A 26169-nucleotide genomic window follows, 5' to 3' on the forward strand; every position below is an offset into this window, starting at 1 on the left:
GGTAGAGTAGAATGGGGAGAAAAAAGGTAAAGAAAGAGAATAAGAGGGAAAAAGTAATTGAGAAGGGAGGGGAAGAAGGAGCAGGAAAGAGGAGAGAGAGGAGAAAGGGAAGGAGGAGAGAGAGGAGGCTCTCTAGGGTTGACATTGTACTAAGTGCTTTTCTGCAGTTTATCTTGAGACAAACCTGTGAGGCAAGTGTTATCATTCCCAAATTATACATGAAGCCACTAAGGCTTAGAGAATTAAAGGACTTGCTGAAGGTCTTTACAAAGTGATTGAGCTGGAATCCAAATACAGGGTGCCTGATTTCAAAACTCATATTCTTGCCATTATATCGTGCCACCAGAGAAAGCAGACACATCATGAGAAGGAAAATGGAAATGCTGTTGAAAATTGTATTAAAGTATTCCAATTGGATCTGAAATTACAGTGTTAACTTCTAAGCTTGACCAATTTGCTGAAGTACCAATTTAATACTCAGTCCTTTTATCTACAACTTAATCTACAGTTCTGGGATTTATAATCAATGTTTTATGCAATAGTTCTATGATCTTACTAAACATTTTCAATACCAACCCTTTATTATAGGTAAATGATGAGTTATAGCATTTAACCCATCATTATAAAATGTAGAACATACATTTTAATCTGAAGCTAGCTTAAGGATATTACTATGCAAAGTAAGAGTCAAAACACTGGAGTAGCAATATTGACAAATAACTGTTTATCCCAGGAATAATATGCATACAGTTTCTACACCAACCAAAGTTGGACCTGGTAAGTCTCAGCCAATGACAACATAACCAGATGTTTCAAATCAGCGGAGGCACGTCAGGGTTGTCTTCAAAGGTTGGGTCTTCCTCATTTGGTATAATTTTGGGTTCAGATTGTCTTCTGGGTGTGCGTTTTTTCTCTTGAACAATGTTAGTCACATCAGGGAATGAGTGCTTGCTAGGGTCTACTTCTAATTTCTCCATGTGCTTGCTTCTACAACAGCAAAAAAAAAGGCAAATAGAAACTGATAATACATCATTTAAAATTTCAAATAGATTTAACTCATCCATCCATTTATCCAGCAAACATGGGCAAGTAATATCCCTGGAGCATAAAAATTTAAAAAAATAAAAGAGAGAATATCCCTAGGGTCAAGAAGCTTAGATTCTTGTAGAATCAAGATTCTGACCTGTAGAGCACAGAAATGCTAAAATAAATAAATAAATTAATAATAAGGCCACTGGGCTGTGCTAATTCACAGGCAATTGGAGATGACGTCACCTGTGAAACTCTGCCTCCCTAAGAATTTATATTTGAGAACTAAAATGATACGGCAGGGAAAGCCCTACAGCCAAGATCAATAACTGAATCCTTCCAGGCATATCTTATTCCTGAATGCAGTTCATCAGGCTTCTGGACCCTCCTGCTTCAGACAATCTAACTTGTAGGGGCTTGGCTGGAAGGGGCATCTACATGACAAGTTCAGGTGCATAGCAAAGTTCAGCCCCACCAACCTCTCCTCCCACAAGAACCTGCGCCTTCTGCACTCATTCAGTTCTCTCAGCAATAGCAAGAGTGAAACAGAACAAGGGAGCACCTCAGTTGGCCAATGTTCCCAATATCATGGTCAGATAAAAAAAACTGTAGATAAGTCAGGTCTCTGGGTTGCATTTCCCACAACTTTGATTCAGGAAGTCTGGAGTTGGGCCCAGTAACCTGTATTTTTATAAAGTTCCCCCAAATGATTTTAATAATCAGTCAAATTGTTTTGGAATCACTGTACCATTGATTCAAATATTCATTAAACAGACATATGTTAAATATCTATGATATTCCAGGTGCTGTATAGGCACCAGGGAAGCCATGGTCTATGCAAATAGACAAGGTTCCTGGTAATATCTAATAACACAGCTCAAACATAGAATTTATGACTCTGTCATGCACCTGTTTCCCTATTTGACTGTTTTCATACAATACTGATATCGTTGAAACAAAGATTTTGTCTTTTTCATCTTTTATCCTAGGCATATGGCTATATTGAATAAATATTGTTGAATAAGTGAAAAAATATTATTTTTCTACTGGGGAAATAATGAAATTGTATGAGAAATTATCCCTGACCTAAAGAAAATCACAGTCTAATCCAGGAGCTCTGAACTGATGTCCTCAGACTAAATTCATTCAGTGAACACCCTTTGTCAGGGGAGAAAGGTTCCATTTTCTTTTGAAAGTGTCAACTCTCCATTGTCCTTGTAAGCATTTCCCTTCATTTCTGTAATCTGCCTAGCCCTTGAATGCATTTGAGTGTTTGATCTCTCACACTATTTTGACTGATACACATGGATCTGCTGAAGAAAAAATACAACATACACAAAGAATATAAAATAGTATATTCAGGGCCGGGCACGGTGGCTCATGCCTGTAATCCCAGCACTTTGGAAGGCTGAGGTGGACGGATCACCTGAGGTCAGGAGTTCGAGACCAGCCTGACCAACATAGAGAAACTTTGTCTCTACTAAAAATACAAAATTAGCTGGGCGTGTTGGCACATGGCTGTAATCCCAGCTTCTCGGGAGGCTGAGGCAGGAGAATTGCTTGAACCTAGGAGGTAGAGGTTGCAGTGAGCCAAGATTACACTATTGCACTCCAGCCTGGGCAACAAGAGTGAAACTCCATCTCAAAAAAATATAAATAAAATAAAATAAAATAAAATAGTATATTCAGAAGCCCAAACAGCATACTATTAACTCCATATGCCATGGGAAGAAGAAATGGAAAGGGGCCTGTGCATCCTCTGAAGGGGTGAAAGAGGTGGGAATCCAAAGATGCCCTGAAAGATGCTAAGGAATGTGGGTAAGCAGTAAAAGGGGAGTCAGTGCTCCAGATAAATGAATGGCGCCACGGCCATGTCCTGAGCACACCTTCCTCTCAGATGCCGTGGTGCCACAGTATTCACTGAACCATCTGCCTTTAAAAGAACAGAGTTTTGTGGCTTCAGCTATGATGCTGCTTATTCTTTTCTGCATAGTCAGTCACCATAAGGTTGGTGGCTGACGGTGCAGAAAACAGTGAACATGGCAGGCCAGTGATGACTGTCTTTAAAAGGTAGGCCTGCAAGTTTGGGCACTGGCTGGTAAACTGTTCCCTACAGCCACATGAAACTTTCCGTAACAATAAGGGTAGCTCACTATGCCTAGCAATGTGTACAGTCAACTTGGTTTATGCTTTCCTTCTGGAACTGCATAATTTTGGCACCTGCTAGGGAGGGGGTGCCTACCAGAACCCAACAAAACCCTGAGCAGGTTCAGAGATTCAATGAGCTTCCGTGATGGAAAAGATTTCACATGTGTTGTTACAACTCATTACAGAAGGAATTAAGCATGTCTTGTGTGACTCCACAGGGAGAAGACTCTTAGAAGCTTGCACCTGGCTTTCTCTGGACTTAGCCTTTTGCTGATTTTGCCTCCTGTTCTTTTGCTGCAATAAATCTTAGCCATGAGCATGACTAAATGCTGAGTCCTGTAAGTTCTTCTAATTAATCTCTGAACCTGGGGTCATCCTGGGGACCCTTGACACACTGCCTTTCGTTGAGTCCCATGCTAAGGCTTTACTTATGTCATCAAATCCTCAGACCCAGTGGGAAGAAAAGAGGAATAGTCAACGAAGGTCCCATAAATAAACACAGGCAGAACCAGCTGGAAACTGAATCCAAATATCTGGTATTAACATCACCTATACTGTTCCTCATAGAAAATGATGTACTATATACAGCACAGAGGGGTTTTCTATTCTTGACATTTGGGATGTAAGATTATATACCTCAAAACAAACAATTCTCCAGGTCAGCATGAATATTGAAACCAATTGTGTTATGACACAGTAAACCCACAACCTGTTAGGCCCTCTTTCACCTCATTTATTTCTTGGTAATCAAGAAACGAAGTTTGTTACTGAAAGTCTAAAGGCCGTAGAGCATCTAGGGTAGCTTGCATGACCCTGGCTCCTACCCACTAAGCTGTGTGCCCCTGTGAGTTACTTAGCCACTTTATGCCTCAAATACCTCACCTTTAAAATAGGGATGATGACAATGAACACAGGGCTGTTGTCAAGATCAAATGAGTTCATCCACATAAAGGACATAGAAAAGTGCTAGAAACAGAGCAGGCATTCTGAAGGGGCCAGTGCTATGCAGGAGACGCGTGGCATCAGTCAGTACGTACTAGGATATCGGTATGGTTATGCAAGTCAGTATGCTTTTAAGCACACATCTTTTAGGTGCCCAGTGCCATAATCAGTGCTAGGAATTTAAAGAGGGGTAAGACATGGCATGTGCCCATAATCAAATGAGAAGCACACACACATACTTGGCTATTTTGCACCAGTGTGGCAAGGGCTCTGCACATAGGATAAACAAGCCAGGTTGATGCACACGGAGACAACCATCACCAAGGCCTGGAAGGAATTACAAATAGGATTCATAGAGTAAGGAACTTGGCACTTGGCACCTGGCACTGGGGGCAGGGTAGGGTGATATTTTCCAAGATTTTGAGGAGGAAGAGCATTCCAAAGAGATAACACTGACAAAAGGTAAGAAAACATTTGTTCAGCTTATTCTTAGCCTAATTATCATCAGAGAGTGAGGTACGCAAGGTGTGGATGGGGGAAAAGTGGGAGTGTCTGGCCTGGTCCAGTTAGGGTAGGGCCTGAGTAAGCAAGGGAAGCCTGGATGGATGGGTAAGGTGTTCGGTTGAGGAGGCTGCCTGGAAAGTGTTTAAAATAGGACGCTAAAAGTCTTTGGCTCTGTGGCAAGTGCCATGACTCTTGGGAACTGAGGCACCTCACTCCATCACATTTTTTTCACTTTTAGATACTCAAGCAGTAGGCAGTGTGTTCATTTTTAGAAAAGTTAGAGTCCGATTTTTTTGTTAAGTAAGGGAATGATGCTTAACAACCTATTAATTATATTTAGTGTGATGTAAATGTAGTTAGGAAACAGAACACCGACACTATTCCTTGGTACTGCCCTGCTAAGTTTCCAGTTTTTCTTTAATTGCTATTTGTCACAAATAAGATAATTTACCTTCTTTCTCATTGGTTGCTCACAATTCACGTACTTGTTCATTCCACAACTTACTTACTGAGTACCTACCATGCACCCAGGTTTGTGTGTGTCCTAGAGACTGAAAATGAAAAGCCATCTTCCCATCCTCAACCTCACTCTAAGTAGATAAAACAGCATTATTTTTATTAGCAAAAAGAGATGTTATATAATCATTATTATACTTAAAGAAGCTATATGATGTGTGCCCAAGTGAGGCAATTTGAATGACTACATCGCCCCCATTGTGTTGGTGAACTGAAAGGGGCATGTTGCTGTTTTCAAAAGTCTCTCAATATAAGTTGAACATTCCTAATCTCAAATTCCAAAATCCAAAATGCCTCAAAAATCTCAATCTTTTTGAGCACTGACATAATGCTCAAAAAAAAATGCTCACTAGAGCATTTCAGATTTTCCAGTTAGGAATGTTCAACTGCTATCATGCGAATATTCCACAATTCGAAAAATTCCAGAATCAAAAACAATTCCGGTTCCAAGAATTTTGGATAAGGGATACTCAACCTGTATGTTCACAGTCTGATCTGATGTTCACACCATCAATGAGGCCCCCTATTCCTTCCCCACCTCACTGATGCAGATGTGGCAGAAGAGAGAGGGGCAGGGGTTCATTAGAGGCTGAAGCTGAGGGTCACGCTCAGGATTGGGGCAAGCACAGATATTTCATGTATTATGTGGTGATTTTCATAACTTTTTAAGCCTTTTTATTGAGTGCAATACTTGTATAGAAAAGTGCCCAAATCATAAAACTTTCATTAATTGAATGCACCATGGATTAAGAAGCAGAACATTATCAGCACTCTAGGAGCTCCTACTGTGTCCTTCCAGCCATGATATCCACACTGAAACCAAGATCCTGACTACTAACAGCTTAGAATTTACTTTGCAATTTTACAAGCTTTCAGGACCCTGGCAGGAGCTGTGCTCCTCGTCAGCATCTATATTTCATTCTTATCTGACTTTATGTAGTGGCAGAAATCTGTTGATTTCAAGGAAGGTGGGATTCTAGCACCAAGGGATGAATCATGAACGATTTAAACCACCAAAGGCAATTCCTCTGCCCATACAATACTGATAAGGAGCAGGGGAGTCTGGTGAGGAGGAAGCCTTTTATCCTGCTCCCTTCTGTATGAGTTTTCTCTTACTGTTTTAGGAAATACTGACAACTTAGTTGCTTAAAACAATGCACGTGTATTATCTCACAGTTCTGTGGGTCAGAAATGGGTCTCACAAGTTAAAAATCAAGGTGTCAGCATGCCTGCATTCCTCCTGGAGACTCTGAGAGGCAACTGGTTTTCTTGCCTTTTCTAGCGTCTGAAGCCTGACAGCATTCCGTGGCTTGTGATCTGTCCATCTTCAAAGCCAGCAATAGCCAATTGAGTCTTTCCCATGCTACATCACTGTGACTCTGACTCTCCTGCCTTCCTCTTTCATTGTAAGGATGCTTGTGATGGCTTTGGGCTCAGATGGATAATCCAGGATATTCACTCTGTCTTATAGGTAAGCTGATTCCCTCTGCAATCTCGATTTCCCCTTGACATGTAAAGTAACCTATTCCTAGGTTCTTGGTATTGGGACTTGGACATCTTTGGAGGCTACCATTTTGCCTACCATGCCTTTCTTCTTATGGAGGGTGCTGGTATGACTATTTGAAACTCCAGAGGTCATCTATGACACTGAAAGAAAGGCCAACAGAATACACACAGGCTAACCCAGGGTCTTAACTGCTAGCTGCCAACCCACCTAAAAAAGCACCTTCTTCTAGACTAATTGTTATTTGAGGTCATAAAACATCCTACATTTTTAAGTCCATCTTAGGTATTCTATTACTTGTAGCCAAATGTATCCTAATACAAGTCATGTCCAAATGTCATCTATTAGTACAAACAGAAACATAGGGAAAGAATGCCAACATCTCCCTGGGAACCAGGAATCCCATAACCTAATGTGAATCTTTACATAGGTAAACAGTTACGACTAAGTTTTTATAATTACAGTTATTTATTATAGTTATTCTATTGTACAAATAATTAATAATGATGTTAGTAACAATAGCCACTGACATTGACATAGCACTTTTTTTTTTTTTTTTGAATGGAGCTTTCTTTTTTTGCCCGGCTGGAATGCAGTGATGCAATCTCAGCTCACTGTAACCTCCACTTCTTGGGTTCAAGTAATCTTACCACCTCATTCACCCAAGTAGCTGGGGCTACACATACATGCCACCATGCCTGGCTAATTTTTGTATTTTTAGTAGAGATGTAGTTTTGCCAAAAGTTGGCCAGCCTGGTCTCGAACTCCTGACCTGAGGTGATCCACCTGCCTCAGCCTCCCAAAGTGCTGGGATTACAAGTATGAGCCACCATACCTGGCCAGGCACTTCCTAGTTTGAAGATGTATTCCAAAACATATGTAGGAAGTTCAGGGATGTGTGTTACAGTCATTATTAAATAAAGCCCTACTTTTTAATTATTATGTTCTTATTTTAAAGGCATAATTTTAATTATTATGTTCTTATTTGTCTTTTAAGTAAAATCTAAGTTCATCTATTATAATTATTTTGTCCTTGACTCTGAGGAAGAACAGCCTACCTCACTTCCTGGTATATCTCCTGGGCTATAATTTCTGGATCTCAATAATAAGTCATGAACTTAGCCTGTATATTGTTATCTGTGGCACACCTACTTCAGATGTTGTGAGGAATGAACTAAATCAGAATAGAGGACTTCAATTACTCATGGATTTCTGGAGTAAAAAACAGTGAGCAGCTAAGCTTGGGGCAGTTGAAAATCACAGTAATCTCCAAAGTAAACAGGAGAGGCAGCCTTAATGTCAGAGGCCTCTAGGACAGATGCCTATCACTGGTCTTACCCCCCACCTGACTGTCAGAAACAGAACCTCTAAAATCCAATAAGAATAGCTGGAAGGCAAAATCAACAAATTTATCATCGTGGAAATAAGCAAGAAAAAAGAAAATGCCTAAAACAAAGCACTAAGTGCAAAACACATCAGAGATTCATTCCTTTTATCAAAAAAAAAAACATAAAGAAAGAACTTTTTTTTTTCTGGTTTTCGAGTAAGCTAGCATATCTGGACCAAAGACTCCCACGTCTCACTGAAAACTTTCTTGAGATCATGAAAGACTCCATACGATCACAAGGAACTACAAGGTCGGAATTCAAGGAAAGTGGGAACTCAGAGAGAAGAACAGAGCCCTGAAGCCACCTTTACCCTGAGAGTACTTGGGGAGCCCTTGAAGGTGTGCTTTGGTCAGTCTGGCCTCATAGAGTCTGAAGACAGAGGCCAAAGCCGGAGCATGCCAGTGGGCAGTCTAATGGGACACACTCTCCATAATAAGGGTGCAGTGCCAAACAGCTTTCTTGCTTTAAGAGTAAATGCCCACTGCTCACCTCCCTCCCCAGGGCACTTTGAGGAAAGCAGCTTCAGTAGGGCAGAGGAAAACTGAGTTGTCACCACAAACTAGAAAGTTTACGGCAGCTGTTGGTTAAAAAGCCTCAGTCTTGAATTTAGATGAAAGTGGTTCCAAATTGGCAGTGTTTTTTCTCTGCAGCACATGCCAGTGTTCCCTGGCCAAGTACCTCCCAGGCCTCTAAGGAACCACCAGACTATTTTCCTAGGCAGTGGGTTGTGAAACAAGTTCCCTTTGCACTGGTTACCAACTTTCCTGAGTCCAGTAAAACAGAACACCCACACATACGACAGGCTACGTGAATCAGATTTATTACTTATAGACAGGCAGCAGGGGATAACAGAAACCATAGGTGCATTGGAAGCTGCACCCCAAGGCTCAGGAAAGCTGCCTGGGAAGCAGATGGAGTCTCTTCTGCACATGCCTCACTTGCAAGATAGCAGAGGGACCCCAGGAAGCAGCCCATCCTGGATTGTATACCCCTGGGTCACATGATCACTGGGCTAATGCACTGAAGGACATCTGTTTCCGGAGTGTGGAAGACGGCTGAAACAGAACTGAGGCTATTTCAGCCAGCTTCCTCTTATCTCAAGATGTTGTATTCCCAGAACATTCCACAGTTATTCTTGTGAACTCCAAGTAAGAAAGTGGGGGAAACGGGTTGGTCTAAGGTCACTCAGAAAACTGTTCTATATGCAGTAGCTCACAGTATAAAATAAACAACTAGGCCAGACGTAGTGGCTCAGGCCTGTAATCTCTACATTTTGGGAGGCTGAGGTGGGTGGATTACTTGAGGCCACGAGTTCGAGACCAGCCTGGCCAACATGGCAAAACCCTGTGTCTACTAAAAACACACAAAAAAATTAGCTGGGCGTGGTGGCAAGTGCCTGTAGTCCCAGCTACTCAGGAGGCTGAGGCACGAGAATCACTTGAACTCAGAGGCAGAGGTTGCAGTGAGTCAAGATCATGCCACTGCATTCCAGCCTGGGTGACAAAGACAAAACTCTGTCTCAAAAAAACAAATAAACGAACAAAAAAAATCAACTATTCAAGGGAAAAAAAAGCACTTTTCATGAGAACCAACAGAATTAACAGGAACAGAAATATAAACACGAAAACTTCAGATATTGGAATATGAAAATATGAACTATAAAACCACTACAATTACTATGTTTAAATAACACGTCTCAGACTTTCTAGCAAAAGATGGAAAACTTCCCTCTGGACTTAGCAAAACAACGAAGATGCTGCCATCACTCCTCTATTCAACACTATCCTGGAGCCTTTCCCTGTGCAGTAAGGCAGGAAGAGGAAATAAAAGAGATACGGATCAGTCAGAAAGCAAGCAAGTAAGCTATCATTCTTTGCAGGCATCTAGAAAATCTAAAAGAACCCACAGATTAATTAATAAAATAATAAGTGAGGTTAGTAAAGTTGCTGGGTACAAAATCAAACATAAAAGTGGATTACATAGTGGTGATGGTCACACGATATCGTGAATATACTAAATGCCACTGAATTGTACACTGTTAAATGATTACAATGGTCAATTTGATGTAATGTGTATTTTGCCACAATGAAAAAGTAAATTGCAATCTACATACCAGCAACAGAGAAAAAATAAATAATACATTTATGATAGCATCAAAATATCACACACCTAAAAATTAACACATGGGTATGCTTATGGAAAAGTTACAAAGAGATATCAAATAAGATCAAAGAAAAGACAGAGATACTAATACTACAAGAATTGTTCTCCCTAAATTGATCTAGATGGCCAATACAATTCAAAGAAAATCCCAATACACACCTGTGTGTGTGTTTGTGTGTAAGCAAAACTTGCCCAGTTAATTCTGAAATATATATGTAAGTGCAAAGGAATAAAATAGCCAACTCAATCTTCAAGAAGAAAAAGGTGAGAGGACATTTCCTACCACTCATAAAGCTCATTGTAAGACTATGGAAATTAAGTAAGTAGAGCAGAATGGAGACAAACCCATACAGACGTGGACACCTGGTCTGTGACAGAAGTGGCCTTGGTGACTAATGTAGACAGGATAACCATTTTAATAAGAGACACAGGGACAGCAGGGTGCCCGCACTGGGAAAAATTAAAGTTCATACTTTAAACAAAACTAATTCCTGATGGATTAGATGTTTCATCAAATTATATGTAAATGTGAAAGGTGGAAGTATAAAGCCTTACAAAATATAGGGCTACCTTTATGACCTCAGAGCAGGATAGAATTTCTAGAACAGAACAAAAATAAAATAATTAACCACCCAAACGTTTAACAATTTTGATTATTTTAAAATCAAGATCTTCTGTTTATTAAAAGATACCAGGAAGAGATTAAGAAGGCAAGCCTGAGATTATCTAGCTGGTTCTACCACCTACCGACTTTGAGATCTTGGGCAAATGTTGCCTCTCCATCTCGGTAAATTAGAAATAATAGTATTTACCTGCAGGGTTGTTCTTGAAGATTAAAGATAATACACAGCATCATGTAGCAGAATCACCACTCAATAAATCGCTTCATTTGGAGGAATTTGTGCATCTTCCTTCATTCTATGGTGTTACGGGACCACAAGAGGTCACTGATTGTTACCCTCTGGTCCTGATGAATAAAACCCTACCCCAGTTGCTCTTCCCTCTCCATTCACTTTCTCCCCACCATGAGAAACAAACCACTCTGCCAAGAGAGAGTCAAGGGCCTCTTGTGGCCCTCCCAGTGGCCGGCTGCATCTACAGTCCTTTGCCTAAAACCAACAATCCTGCCTGACCTTAGTTCCCACGAGCAGCTTCAATGGGCAGCTGCTTGGTTAATGGGGTTGCCCAGCCTGAGGCTGAGACAACATGCACAATGGAGTGTGCCAGTGATAAAGAGCACCACAAACTACCTTCACGCAGGCATTTTATATGTGATTGTGGGGTGATCATTTCTCTGCAATCAAAAAGAAAAAGAAAGGCTTTGCAAAAATACCACAGAGGGGGCTATTACGACGAATCAGGCTAAGGCATCTTGAATCCTCAAGTGTAATCACAGTAATGATAGTTTTCCTGGGGTCTGAAAACCAGCTCTGAACTGTTTGCAATGATTTGGCTTTCCATTGCTGATTCCTCACAAATTAGATTCAGACTCTTTCCATGTGTTGATGCTGCTGGGGGTTAATTATGGCTGTGAATATTCATAATAGTCATAATACCCGTGAATCTTGTATGTGCAATGGAAATCACTGAGCTGGGAAATAGAGTGGATTTCCAAGGTTAAAAACAGCAACCCACTTTTCAGTAGGAATTCAATTGCATACCTGTTGTTCAAACAAACCCCATGTTTAAAAATCTCTACAAAACTTCAGCAGTTGTCTTTGAATATACCAATGCCTGACTGCTTTATTATGCAACACATAAATATAGCTCTTGTTCAGGTATTTTTATGGTGGTAAATCTAGCATATACATTTGTATCACAAAGATAGCTTGCTTTACTTCAAAATAGATTTTACCATCTGGATGATAAGAGTCTGAAAATCATAAGAAGCAGGACAGTTGGAAGAACTGGGATCTCATTCTAGAGAACAGAGAAAGGGGAGAGCTTTGCACAAATTACTTTAAGGGATGTCACTGCTTAAGGGAGACTGACTTGGTTCTGAGGGTCTCCAGGAAGCAGAGCCTAGGCCTTCACTTAGGAATCAAAGAGAGACAGAGAGAGGCTGTCTAACAGTAGAGGATACCAGGAATGAAATGAATACTCTCTTGAGAGGGTGAGGGTCCTCTTGGGAAAGGAATTTAAGCAAAGGCCAGAAAATGACCAACAGTCAGGAGATTGACAGGAGGGGCCCTTGTACCCCTGGGAGTTGAGGAGTCTGTGGAGTGACACACGGATCATAAAAGGGAGGCAGTGACAGCAACACTACCAGTAGGGCTGTCCCAGCATGTCACAGCTACATGGCCTTCAGTATATTCTACGTTTCTCTCTCCCTCAGTTTTCCTAACTGTAAACTGGGCATAAAAATTATGAGAATTCAATGTGTTAATATGAGTAAAGCACATAGAATAGCACCTGACATGAAGCAAGCACTCGGTAAATGTTAGCCCGTCATTGGTGCTGACATTGCCAGTCGAGGCATATTATGACGAGACATTGGGACCTGTATATACACACATCTGATTTTTAGGAATCAGGAGCCCTACAAAGCAAGCGTCCATGGTTTGGGAAACAAACGTTAACATTCATGGTATGAATCATTTCAAAACTTTAAATAATTGTATAATTTTGGAAGCTGCATTCCAACCAACAAATGAAAATGAAGAGAACAATATAATACAGCTAAGGACAGACTGGGAGGGTAGTACCTTGCATTTGTTTGTTCTCTGCTCCTGTCTGAGGTAGGTTTCATAGATCTGAATGCTCGCTGACCACCTGTGATTACTTCTCCTACCTAAAATAAAAATGAAACACACACCAAGTCGTGCATTACTCCTTGATGTACCTTTAAAAATATCCATATATGTATTTTAAAAGATACTAAAGCATTTTAATTTTTTCTCTACATATTCCATGAAAGACTCAAACTTGAAGTCCCTATATGCAGTGTAGAGAAGGTTACATCATGAATTGCATCTTTCATAACATCTTGCAAAGCCACAAGCTATCTACAACTGCTAAAGGCCGAGCAGGAAATATGGTGAATTAATGTATTTAACAAATATTATATAAGAGACAACAACATGACAGACACTTTTTTGGGGTGTTCGGGAAACAGACTGACAGAAACACCACCTTTGAGGTGCTTCTAGTGAAAAGTGGAAAGCACTCTGAGTTGGGAGCTTGAATCCTCATTCTCCCAGCTCACTGGGCCCCGGTTTCTTCCTCTGTAAAATGAAGACATCGGTTTATAATCTCAAAGGCCCCTTTTTGGTCTAAAAAATCCTAGAATTCTACTGTATTTTTAAACTAAATAAGCTCACTGCTAAGCATGTTGAAGTCTCAATAAAGAAAACAATTCCATTCAATAAACATACTGCAAAAATTACTTAGATCCAGTACCTTTTCTCAAGAAACTCCTAAGATATCAGAGAGGGGAAGGAAAAGAGAACCTGCTGCTACTTGTCAGACCCCGACTACCTGCTAGACACACACCTATCAATACAAACACTGTATTTTACTTAATCTCCCTCCCCTCAATATTCCTACGAGGCAGGAACTGCTGGTAGGAAGAGAGAAGTTTAAAAACTCTCTTCTTATGCTGCCTGGGTCCAGTGACCACTACGGGGTCTGCTCTTTGTTTTCAAGGAGTAGAGTGACTTGCAGTGGGTGTCCATTCCCCTCTCTACCCTCACCAGGTCCTTCTCTTTGGCAGGGGAATGACTCATTCACTGGCAACATCTCTCTGATGGGCAAGATCATTTATTTCAAGGGTGAGGGCTATCTGCCTTTTCTCTGTTCTGCCCAAGACTTGGTATGCTGCACAGCTGTGATCCAGGTTCATGCAACTGATTAAAGACTAGGCTTGGATTTGGAGGGTCTGTCATCATCTGCCTCCCATCTACTGGCTCAGGCACATATCGTCACTTACAGTGTATATTTGGGAAGGGCATTGGGAGCCCCACTTTAGCCCCAACAATAAGCCACACTCTCCTATCCAAGCTTTACTAGACTGAACTGTTGGGCATTTCATCATATTAATACATGGAATAATTTGTTTCTTATTTGAGATTCTTGGTTATATGCTCCAATAAACCCCCAAAGCCTAGCCCACTGTTTATCACGTGTATACTTCAATAAATAAATGACCAAACCAATGAAGAAATGAATCCTAGTCTGAGAGACTGTAGTATCAAACTTGGGGAGGTGAGGACTCTGACGATGTCCACTCCTAGATTGCAGTCCTTCTCCTGTGTCAACATCACAAAGTGGTGCAAGACCAGTTTTTTACATGGTGCAGTTGTATAATTTTCAATTATATGTTGTAAAAATGCAACACGTGTATGTATGTGTGATGTAGTGCAGTTCCCTTTCACTGGAGACCATGAATATAAGAAGCATATCTTCCTCTTCCCATGGGTCTCATGGGAGGGCCTATGGGTGATGTGGAAAGATCTTCAGCTCCACCCTTTCAAGACTGCTCTGAACACTAGAGTGGAGCAAAATAATAACCCAAACATCACAAGTGGTCGATGTGATGGTAAGACTTTTGCTGAAGCTCCAGAAGAAAAAAAATAATGAATGCTACTGAAGACATTAAATTCCAAGGCTGGAAGGGTTTGTCCAGAAATGTTTCAAAAGAGATGCAGTCTGCATTACAAAAACTCATAGAAGATTGCTACAGAAGAACTGGCAACTAAAGCTACCGAAACAATGTTAGGTGAATAATTAAAGAAGGTGACTCATGGAAAGGTTTGCCCAATGGAGCAGGTTTGTATTATCAAATATGGTTTATTTTGGAGCAGGCTAAGTCTAAAATGTTGTATTTGCTATGTTTTAAAATAGATTTAATGTCATAATTGTATTGCTTTTGATTAATTTTTGCTGACCAATGTTGTGTTTGTGGGTGTTACTGTGGCAGGGAATGAATGTCCCTACGGTTTAAATAGAATGTCCAACTGGTTTTCTTCTTTTTCTTTAACTGAATGAGTGGGATGAATCTAAATATTTCCTCATATCCTGGCCTTCCCTTAAGGAAATGAAAACACTTTTCAGTTGCTATTAATCCCAGTTATAGTTAACCAAATCAGATTCATGCCAAGTATAAATTTAAAAAATAAAATTAAGAAGATATTTCTTAATGGTTTATGGAGACTAAAAAGAGACTGTCCTTAGATTTAGAGAAGGAGAGAGGGAATAGAGGGAAGGGGCCTCTTCCTGGAAGTATCCCAGGGAGGCAGCAAGACCTCCAAGAGATGTGGCTGTGTAATACTCGTGTTGTCCAGCAAAATGTTCTGCAATTCTGTTTTTCAATTTTGCCTAATATCTCAATATTTCTGGTGGAAATGCTCTGTGCTATCTGACACAATAGCTACCAGCTACATGTGGCTACTAAGCACTTGAAATGCGGTTAGTGTAACTTAGAAACTCAAGTTTTGATTTTATTAAATTTCAATTAATTTAAATTTATGTTTATTTAGCAAGAGAGCTGGGAACATAACCACAGTCAGCCTGAAACCCAGGTATGTTGGTCATGTGATGGGCTACCGGGATTCTTCTTCAGGTGTGAAGGACCTTGTCCATATCAACTACCCATAATTCATCTGTGGTCTAGACCACATAGTCTTCAATTCTGGAACTCTCTGCTCCTTCCTTACCATGCCTGGGACCTGGAATTCTCATGTGACTGTGAGAACTCAGGGGTCTACAATCTAGTCTCTCTGATCAATGTGAGGTCTAGAGGATCCCCTGTACCTGATTTGGCCAATTGAAAAGACTCAGGTCAGCCAGGGAGCTCACTGAGATGTTGCCTGAGACCTTTGCTGGGCCTGCATCACGGCTCATCTTCCTTTTCCCACTCCTGGCTCCTTCCCTCCCTTTCCAGGTGTTGACCCCCATGGCAATTCTTAATACATATTTTGCATGCTCATCTGCATTTCAGAATCTGCTTCCCAAGGAGAAGTGGCACCTTAGCACCTTTTAAATTTCTTAATATTTTAATTCCTTTAAATGAGGTCAATGTTAGTTAAAATTCATTAAAATACCAGCTTAAAAAAGAAAGCTCTTGAACCCAAAGTGCAAGTTTTGTATAGCTTTACATTGAAATATATACACCAATGAGAATGGGAGCATATGCATAATTAGAGTCTTAAAACACCACATTTCTAACACCGTTATTTGTCACATAATAAGTACAAAGACTGTGTTTATGGAAATGCAAATAGAATCACAAATTTGGAAGTTTTATTCACAGGGAATTTGCTGTGCACCAGAATCTAAATGTGTTTCTTATTTTTAAAAGGTATTTTCAGCTCATTAAGTTTCAAAGATTATTTTAAGTTTAAAAGTTAGAAGGAATTAAGGAATCAGCTGTAAGTAAAATATTAACACCAAAATTCCTAATAACACTGAAATTCATCTTAATGCCAACATTCATAACACTGAAATTCATCTTAACACAAACATTCATAACACTGAAATTCATTTAAATGCTGACATTTATATTAATAGTAGGTTACCTTTTCTAATAAGATCCAATTTGCCCAAGCTGAGGACTAGAGGTTCAGAATTCCAAGGTTTTGGAATCCTAACATTTGGTTTCCCACTGTACCTGCAGTCCCGGTACTTCCTCCAGGAAGCAATGCTCATTAACATCAAACATCGTCTTATTCATTTGTGCTAAATGTGTTTAGGAATGACTAATGGAAAAGTTGTAAGGGTCAAAATATGTTTAGTAAATTAGATAATGTGAGACTAACGGTTTCCTGAATCCACAGAGAGAAATGTAATCAACTGCTTGAAAATCCAATTGTGGGACAGGCATAAAGGAACAAATTAACATTTTAATTATGTTACATTATTTTAACTCTCATAGAGTCATGTAATTGGAAGTTGGGAGTGAACATGGAGGTAGTAATAGAGTTCATTTTTCTACAGAATACAAAAGTCCATTCTGAGGCTTTTCTGATGCATGACTTTCCAACTTTTGCTTAAATAGTACCCTCATTTGAAGTTTCATTACCACCTGAGGCAGCACCTGAATTGAGACGATCTATATCAACTATAAAAGTTACTCATACCAAGAAACATAGACTATGTGAGCTATGTAAAAATACAGTAAACTCATGCAAAGAAGCTACTTAGTTCTGAATCCTTATACTGTGGGTTGAACAAAAAAAATTGCTGATATCGATGTTTGACCCATAAAAACTGATTATTTTGTGATTCAACTTAAAGTTTAAATGAATTTAAATTAAAATGAGCAAACGAAAACTCCATTTCAGGTGAAGATGTGCTACTTCTAAATTAGGAGGGAAGAACAAATAAAATGAATATAATCAGAAATACTTGTTAAGAAACAAACCATAAATCAACTTTAACTTTTTCCTGTGAGTTTAGCCTGGCTTCTTAAATAAAAGTATACATGAAAATCACAATAAATTTATGTTTCTCTTGGAGATTTCACTTTCTCCAAGTTTCAACTATTACCTCCATTAAATTTGCTCCAAGAAATATTTACTGAGTATCTGTTATATGCCAAGCATAGGAGTGAGAGGTAGACATGGAAAGATAGATTAAAAATTATTCCTGATCATCTTATGAAAGAGAAAGATATATAAACAGTTAAAATACATTGAAAAAAGTACAATTGCTAGATATATGCATAGACTACTATGGAAGCCAAAGGGAGGGAGCTGTGCTGAAAAGGATAGACAGCAGAAATCATATAAGGTATTTTAATCTGTTCTCACATTGCTATAAAGGAATACCTAAGACTGGGTAATTTACAAAGAAAAGAGATTTAACTGGCTTATGGCTCTGCAGGCTGTATAGAAAGTATGGTACCATCAGCTTCTGGGAAGTCCTTACGAAACTTACGATCATGGCAGAAGGTGAAGGGGAAGCAGGTGTGTCTCATATGGCAGGAGTAGGAACAAGAGAGAGAAAGGAGGTGCCACCCACTTTTAGACAACCAGATCTCATGAGAATTCTACCACAAAGCACTAGGGGGCTGGTGCTAAACTATGAGAAACCACCCCCATGATCCAACCATCTCCCACCAGGCCCCACCTCCAGCATTGGCAATGACATTTCAACATGAGATTTGGGTGGGGATACAGATCCAAACCTGCTCTGTTGGGAGGCTGTCTAAATCTGCCTCATGGCCATCAGAGGGCTTATTGGAGGTGGTGAGGTTTGACATGAATTTTAAAGGATAAGCAGGAATTTTCCAAAAGATGTAGGTCATGTAGTGGATGAGGAATATTCCAGAGAGAGCAACAAAGCATGAGCAGAGACAGGAAAGTAAATGACCACACAAACTGACACGAAATATGAGGCAGACTGTAGCTGGAGAAAAGGCTGAAGAACACAGGAGAGATTTGGGCGAATTTATTTCGTGGCACTTGGACTTTGCACAAGTGGTGATGAGAACTTTGCAGTGCTTTCTTCCCAAGTCACACAGTTACTCACCTCAGCTCAAGAGTAGTATTTTACACACGTCCTTATTTTCCTTAAACAAGGTGTGTGATGGTAACAAAAATACTAACTCCAGAGGAGTGAAAGCTTTTGAAAAGTATCTTTCTCTCTTGCCTAGCTAGATAAAAATACTTTCCTTTCTCTTTAGACTATTTTAGTCAAACTTTCTGTTCCTGCACCCAACTTCACTCTGAAAATACTCATGACACACAATCCTGTTGGGAAACTGTCTAAATGTCTAATGTCTAAATGGCCATCACAGAGATTCTATGAATCCACACATTTGAATCGCTGGCTAATTGTGCTGTTCTGTTGGGCTTTAGTTTGCCTACAGACCACCGACATGTACGTATTTCTCTAGTAGACCATTGTCTCACAGGAGGTAGGTCTTGGATTCTGTATTCAAGATCACTTAGCACTTACATATCCTCTTAAATGGGGTCACTTGCATGAAATACAATCCATTATCCACAATTGCCCCAAAGTGGAAGGTCATGAAAGTTAAGGGGATAGTTTCTTAAAATGAATTGAACATTAAAAAATGATTGTTACACTCTTCAGTACAGACTTTTCCAGTATTTTCATGTGGGTGTGAAGTGGTGTCTTAACGTACAGTACAGATACTGGATCTGTTTGTCCTCATATCCATCGCTTGCCCTGTCTTTGCTCTGCACTATAAATCACAGGGAGACAGAACCCTGGTAGCTTCACTATCCAGGCTTCCATGTCAGCTGGCTCTCACCTGGGCCTGGCCAATGGGAGACAATGCAGGGAAGCTGGAGGGCTGAGAACTCTGCATGCTTTCACAACCCCTGCCTGCTTCAGCAACTTCTCCAGAGTGGTAGAGTCTATTCCATGGCTTCAGGCCCTGCCCAAGAGGGCTCTGCAGTTCTCGGTTCTTCCGGGTGACCTTTCCAGGTAACCTTGGTGTTTGCTTTCTGCCAACACCAACTTCTCCCTCTGTCCCAGGAGTGGTGGTCACTTTCTGATGGTACACATTTTTCCCTTTCTTCGGCTTCTCAAATCTCCCATTACCTGTGTAATATGTTTCCAAAATTACTCCTAAACAATACATTACTTTATAAATCCTGTATTGTATACATTTAAATACTCAGGTATTTCCTGATTTTTCATTAGACCCTTTCTTATTTATGTTATGTTTTTCAAACCTTGGGGTGCTCATTGAAACAAGCGTCCCACATCTTCTGGTTAGAATCTGCAGATAGTGGCCTGGGAATCTAGTTTTTAACAAGCTGTCTCCAGGTAATTCTTAGATTAGGTGAGTTTTGTAAATAGTCCTGGCTGATACTGTAGCTTCCAGGCTTTTCTGAATGCAATTTATACAACCTACATTTACAAGATGCCTATAGTGCCCTAGAAATTGTTTTAGGAGCTGGGATGCTATGGATGAACCAGAAAAACATGGTCACTGCATTGATGAAATATTTTACAATGCCATTCAAAATTAAATACCTTGATCAACAGATGAGCAATAATAAGTAAAATACTACCTTTTATGTGTACACTATCATTTAATGGACTGGTTTTAAATAGAATGTTTCCAATTTCTTATATCATGCTGTCTACACATGTACATAAATTGTATAATCTACCTAAGTATTTTGTTAGAAGGGAATCCACATTTAGAATTATTAAGTCACAATGTACATTTTAAAGCATGATATGTGTCAACAATTTTGTTCCCAAAAAGATTAAATCATTTCTCTAGCAGTTTATGAAAGTACTCTTTCATTGCACCTTCATTAGCATTGAATTTAAAAACTTTTTTTATAGGAATTTGGCAGGAATGGTTGCTTCTAGAAAGAACTAGATGGTTGAGACAGACAGGAAAGAAAAGACTTGCTTTGTATAGTAAGTTATTTAATACTTTTGAATTCTGTCCTGTAAATATATATTTAAAAATAAATAAGCAGTAAAATTTTTTAAATGTTCGATAAGATGAAAAAATATAATATTTCAATATATAACAGAAATTTCTCATATCTCTTGTGTTTCTTTTGTAACTGTCATTTTCTGCCTTCCTATTAGAGTTTTAATTGTTTTCTGAAATACTTTTATGAATTTATACATATTATCCTTCTTTGGTCTTTTGTTTTCTGGCAATGGGACATATCAGCATTAAAAAAAAAATTGTATCCTAACATGTTTAGGATAAACATATGAAATGTAAGTGAACAAAAAGTATTTGCTGAATGGTAGCTTTTGACATACAGCTCTTACATTGTAAATAATTAATTATTTAATTATTGTAAATAGTAAATAATTAAAACTATTGCTTTGCCTTGGTGATTTTTGCCATTATTTTATGTTTAGAAAATCTTCTTTAAAGAATGGAAGTAGATATTTATCTTTATTTATTTTCTTAATGCTTTTAAAATAATACTCAATTCTTTAATCCATGTGAAATTTATTTTGGTATCTGGTGTATTTCATGAACCAATGTTTTCTAAGTAGTCAATATCACCGAAATTTATTATAAAATATACATTTATTCACTCAATTTCAATCAATAGTTTTTTTTTTTTTTTGAGTACTTACAACGTGCCACTGAACTAGACATAGTTCTTATTTCAGTGAGCTTATGGTTTAGTAGAAGAGAAAACAAGTAAGCACACAGTTTTAGGGCAGTGTGATCAATACTAGGACAGAGAGTAAACACAGGGTGCTGTAGGAGCATGGTGGACAGATGCCTCCCAGCTTTGGGGGCTCAGGGAAGTTTCCCAAGGGAGCGTTATCTGAGCTAGAAAGCGAGTATCCAGTTGAAAGGAGGAAAAGCGCCTCTCACAGAGAGAGAAAACTTGCACAAAGGTGAGAGAAAAGTTCCTGGAACTGGAAGTTGTTCTGTATTCCTCGTGCATAGCCTTTAGAAGGGGAGACAGTAGCTGCTGAGGTTGTGGGAGTAAGCAGGGTCCACAGCATGCAGGAACTGTAGGCTGTCTCAGGAGTTAGGACTTTATTCTAAAGATGAGAGGGACCCTACTAGGCTTTATAAAAGAAGCAACTGGCACCATAAAGTCTGCATTTTTGGAAGGTTTCTGGAAAGCAAAGTATGTATGTATGTATGCATGTATTTTTTAAGATGAAGTTTTGCTCTTGTTACCTAGGCTATAGTGCAATGGTGTGATCTTGGCTCACTGCAACCTCCACCTCCTGGGTTCAAGCAATTCTCCTGCCTCAGCCTCCCGAGTAGATGGGATTACAGGCATGTGCCAACATGCCCAGTTAATTTTTATATTTTTAGTAAAGACAGGGTTTCTCCATATTGGTCAGGTTGGTCTTGAACTCCCAATCTCAGGTGATCTGCCCACCTTGGCTTCCCAAAGTGCTGGGATTACAGGTGTGAGCCACTGTCCGGCCAAGGAAGTCTATTTACAATAGCATTGTAGTAACAAGGTAAGAGATGACTGTTATCTCTCCCAACACAGACAGTGGCAATAAAGAGAAAGAATGAATTTGAGGTATGAAGGAGGCAAAATCTAGCAGCCTTGAATGTGAAGAGTGAAGATAGAGGGAGGTGACAAAGATGATTTCAAGTGAGCAGAGGATGGTAACACTCATTAAGAAAAGGGATTTGGGAGGTGCAGTAAGTTTGGAAGGGAAATAGAGTTCAGCTTTTAACTGAAAATCCTGGAAATACATATTTAAAAGTCCATCATATTTAGGAAGTAATTGAAGCCAATTCAATGGATAAGATCAATCAGGAGAGGGTAAGAGTGAGGAGAGTTGTATAAGAAACACAAAGCAAGTTGAACATTCAAGGAATGAGCAAAGGAAGATGTACTTACATAAGAGGCTGCAAAAGAATGGACAGAGAAGTAAATAATGAATAGGAGTACATGATTATATAAAACTATGAAAAGAACATGATTAAAAGGAAGACAAGAATCCAACAGTGTCTCACACAATGGAGAAATCAAATAAAATAAGTGTTACAAATTTTCTATTGAGCTTAGTAAAAAAAAAAAATTGTTCAATATGATAGAAGTTTTTGACAGGTAAAAATAATAAACTTCAAAGAATACACACACACACACACACACACACGTAATGACCAATGACTTTTACATTGAAAATGACAAATTGCCGTTGAGAGACAAATTTTAGAACACCCATGGAGAGAAACCTCACGACTGTACATTGACAAACTTAATAATATTAAGATGTCAAATCTTCCCACATTGACCTACAGATTCACTAACATACTAATTAGCATTCCAACAAGGTTTTTGTATGAAAGTTGATAAGCTGATTTCTAAATTTATATAAAAATACAAATAATAGACAAAATGATAATCAAAAAGAAATAAAGTCATAAGAATTGCAGCCTTGAAGGTAAATTATAAAGCTAAAATGATTAGCATAGGTTAGTACTGACAAAAGGATACAGAGATCAATGGAAAAAAACACAAGGCCTAAAAATAGACCCTTATGAGACTGTAGATTTTTGACAAAAGGTGCCGAAGCAACTCAATGGGGAAAGTAAAATATTTTGGGCTAGAGCTGCAAATCCATAAGAGAAAAAAAATGACCCTTAACAACTACTACATACCATACATAAAAATCCATCTGAAATGAATCCCAGGCTTAAAGGCAAAAGGTAAAATGATAAAGTTTTTAAAAGACAATGTGGGAGAATATCTATAAAGCTAAAGATTTCATGAATAGGAAAAAGGAAGTAATCACCAAAATAGAAATACAATAACATATGAGAATTAACCAAAGCCAAAATTTCTGATTATACAATAATAAAATAATAAGCAAATGACTAGCTAAACTGACATTGGCAGAAAATATTCAAAAATCAGATAAGGCATGATAAGGAATGAATAAGAAGTTTGAAGGGTTTCATTCTTCACTAATATTTATTTGTTGTAATATTTATTTACTAAAAGGCAAGTACTATTCCAGTCTTTGGCTAAATCAAGGTCTCTACTCTTATAAACCCCACACTTAGATAGGTAAAGACAAATCACACAAAATTTAATAAGGCCATTTCATACAATAATAAATACTGTGATCAAATACACCAAGTAATATGGCTGAGAAAGATGCCTAAGAGATTGTGATTGGCTATGTCAGCTCTGGTATTGAAAGTCCATGTAAAAATCTAACATCTGAGCCAAAACCTGCATAATACAAAGGAGACAGATCTTGAATATGGTTTGGCTCTGTGTCCCCACCCAAATATTATCTGGAATTGTAATCCCCATATGTCAAGGGAGGGACCCGTAATCCCCACATGTGGAGGGAGGGAGGTGATTCGATCATGGGGGCAGTTTCCCCCATGCTGTTCTGTTGATAGAGAGTTTTCATGAGAACTGATGGTTTTATAAGGGATTCTTTCCTCTTTACTTCCTTTACACGCTCTCTCACCTGCTGCCATGTAAGATGCGCCTGCTTCCCCTTCCACCATGATTGTAAGTTTCCTGAGGCCTCCTCAGCCATGCAGAACTGTGAGTCAATTAAGCTTCTTTTCCTTATAAACTACCCAGTCTTGGGAAGTTCTTTATAGCAGTGTGAGAATAGACTAACACAGGAAATTGATACCAACAATGGGGCAGTTTCCCCCATGATGTTCTTGTGACAGTGAGTGAATTCTCATGATATCTGATGGTTTTATGAAGGGTAGTCTTTCTGGCTCTCTCATACACTCTTTCTCCTTCCACCACGGTCCAAGTTTTCTTCACCTTCACCTTCCACCATGATCCAGAGGCCTCCCCAGCTATGTGGAACTGTGAGTCAATTAAACCTCTTTCCTTTATAAGTCATCCAGTATTGGGTATTTATTTATAGCAGTGTGAAATGGACTAATACAGATGTAAACAGAGAAAGGGGCAGAAATGTTCTTAGCAGAAAAAGCACAGAAAACACAAAAGTCCTGTCAGTGGGAATAAGGTTCCAGAACCTTACTGAAACCTCATGTGTTTCAGAACCTTATCGGAATCTTCTGTGTTCCAGAAAGAGAGACAGAGGGAAAAAAAAAAAAAAAAAAAAGCTGTGCCCAGAATATGAGAGGAGAAAAGTGGAAGAAGGTACCAGAAACATATGCAGAAACTACCCTGTACACGGTCTTCTGGGCCAGAACAAGAAATCTGAATATATTCCAAGTGCCACAGAAAGCCATTGGTAGGTTTCAACAAGGGAATAAAACTATTATTTGCAAGATGTATATTTTTTGTTTGCAAAATTTACTTCTTTAAAAAAAAATCACCACTTTGAGATAATTATACCTGAGAACAAACAAAAGACTGAAAAGAACCAAAACGAAATGGTTTTCTAGATAGCAGGATCATGAGTTTCTTTCTTTTTTGTGTGTATGTTGTAGTTCTAAAGTAATAATTTCATAATAAAAAGAAAAAATATTTTAAAACACAACTACAAACAAAAAAGTAAATACAAGGGCATTCTGGCTTCTCTACGGAGAAAGTATCAAAGAGTGGAAAGAGCAGAGCAGAGCAGAGCAAACTGTGAGAAGGCAGTCCAAGGTAGTTGGTTGAGGGAGGACACTGGCTTAATGGGAGGTGATGATGGGAGGTGGTGCTAAGTAAGTGAATTCAGGATATATTTTGGTAGTGCACTAGCAAGATGTAGTTAAGGAAGCCTCCGAATCATTGACTTCAACTGTGTATCAGTTGATGGTGCCATTTTCTGAGACCAGGAGGACTACGGGAGGAGCAGGTCTACAGAAGGAAATCATGGGTTCATTTGGCTATTTTTAATTATCGAGGCTGGATGTCAGCAAGATGGCAGGATAGGAAGTCCATGCTGACCATGAATTTATGTGGCCCATCAATTGGCAGGTGCATACAAAATGTAATTGGTTCTCAAGCACATAATTTGCTAATATTTATACTATAAGGAAAATTTTAAAAGATATAGTTACTGATATGTATATGTAAAATCAACACTGACAGTTACACAAGGCAGTTGTATGGCTTTGAGTAACCAGAGAGCAAATCTAACCATCAACTGATTCCTTCAAAATTATTTTCTACTTGGAAGGTCATTCTTCTGACAGTTCCCCATAGAAGATTATCCACACACTGCAGCCTAAAACTGAAAATATTTTATTAAGTTAGAACAAACATTAAGACTGAGAATAATGTATAAAAATAAAAGAAAATTTTCTTTTACAATTTTGGTAGAGACAGTCTCTAAACATGCTGGAGAGGGTTTTGTGTCTTAGTAAAAAAATGACATCCTGAAGTCAACCCTTCTGTCTGAGCTGCAGGCTAAGTACCCAGGACCTGAGGCTTCTCCCTCTCGCAGTGGTGATGTTCACATTAGGTGATAGAGTGAGCAAATATCCAGGCTGACCTGACTAGGCTTCTCTAGCCTCACTGCCTATGAGAAAGCTTAAATATCAGGAACCCTGGAATGAAACAAAGAGCGATGCTTCCTCTCCTTTTGCCCGCTGTAAGGAACAAGCAGCCTGGTTCCCGGCCTCAAAGGGACTGTGGTGAGATCTGTCTGACTAGG

General features: G+C 39.1%; 1 protein-coding gene across 8 annotated transcripts in view; it reads right to left on the bottom strand.

Moving 5' to 3' along the window:
* Positions 1-381: 381 nt before the first annotated feature.
* The window catches only part of LRRC6 (leucine rich repeat containing 6), an 89628-nt gene continuing 63840 nt past the window's right edge, over positions 382-26169 (bottom strand). For all 8 annotated transcript variants that reach the window (XM_032253787.1, XM_032253771.1, XM_032253762.1 and 5 more), the window contains 2 exons: positions 12900-12985; positions 382-987 (listed from right to left, as the gene is read on the bottom strand). In XM_032253787.1, coding sequence (XP_032109678.1) covers positions 813-987; positions 12900-12985 — 261 coding nt within the window. In that variant the 3' untranslated portion in view covers positions 382-812. The remainder of the gene's footprint in view (positions 988-12899; positions 12986-26169) is intronic.

This window comes from Sapajus apella, unplaced genomic scaffold (assembly GCF_009761245.1).
Source record: "Sapajus apella isolate SASKATOON/1434 unplaced genomic scaffold, GSC_monkey_1.0 scaffold3, whole genome shotgun sequence".
NCBI lineage: Eukaryota > Metazoa > Chordata > Mammalia > Primates > Cebidae > Sapajus > Sapajus apella.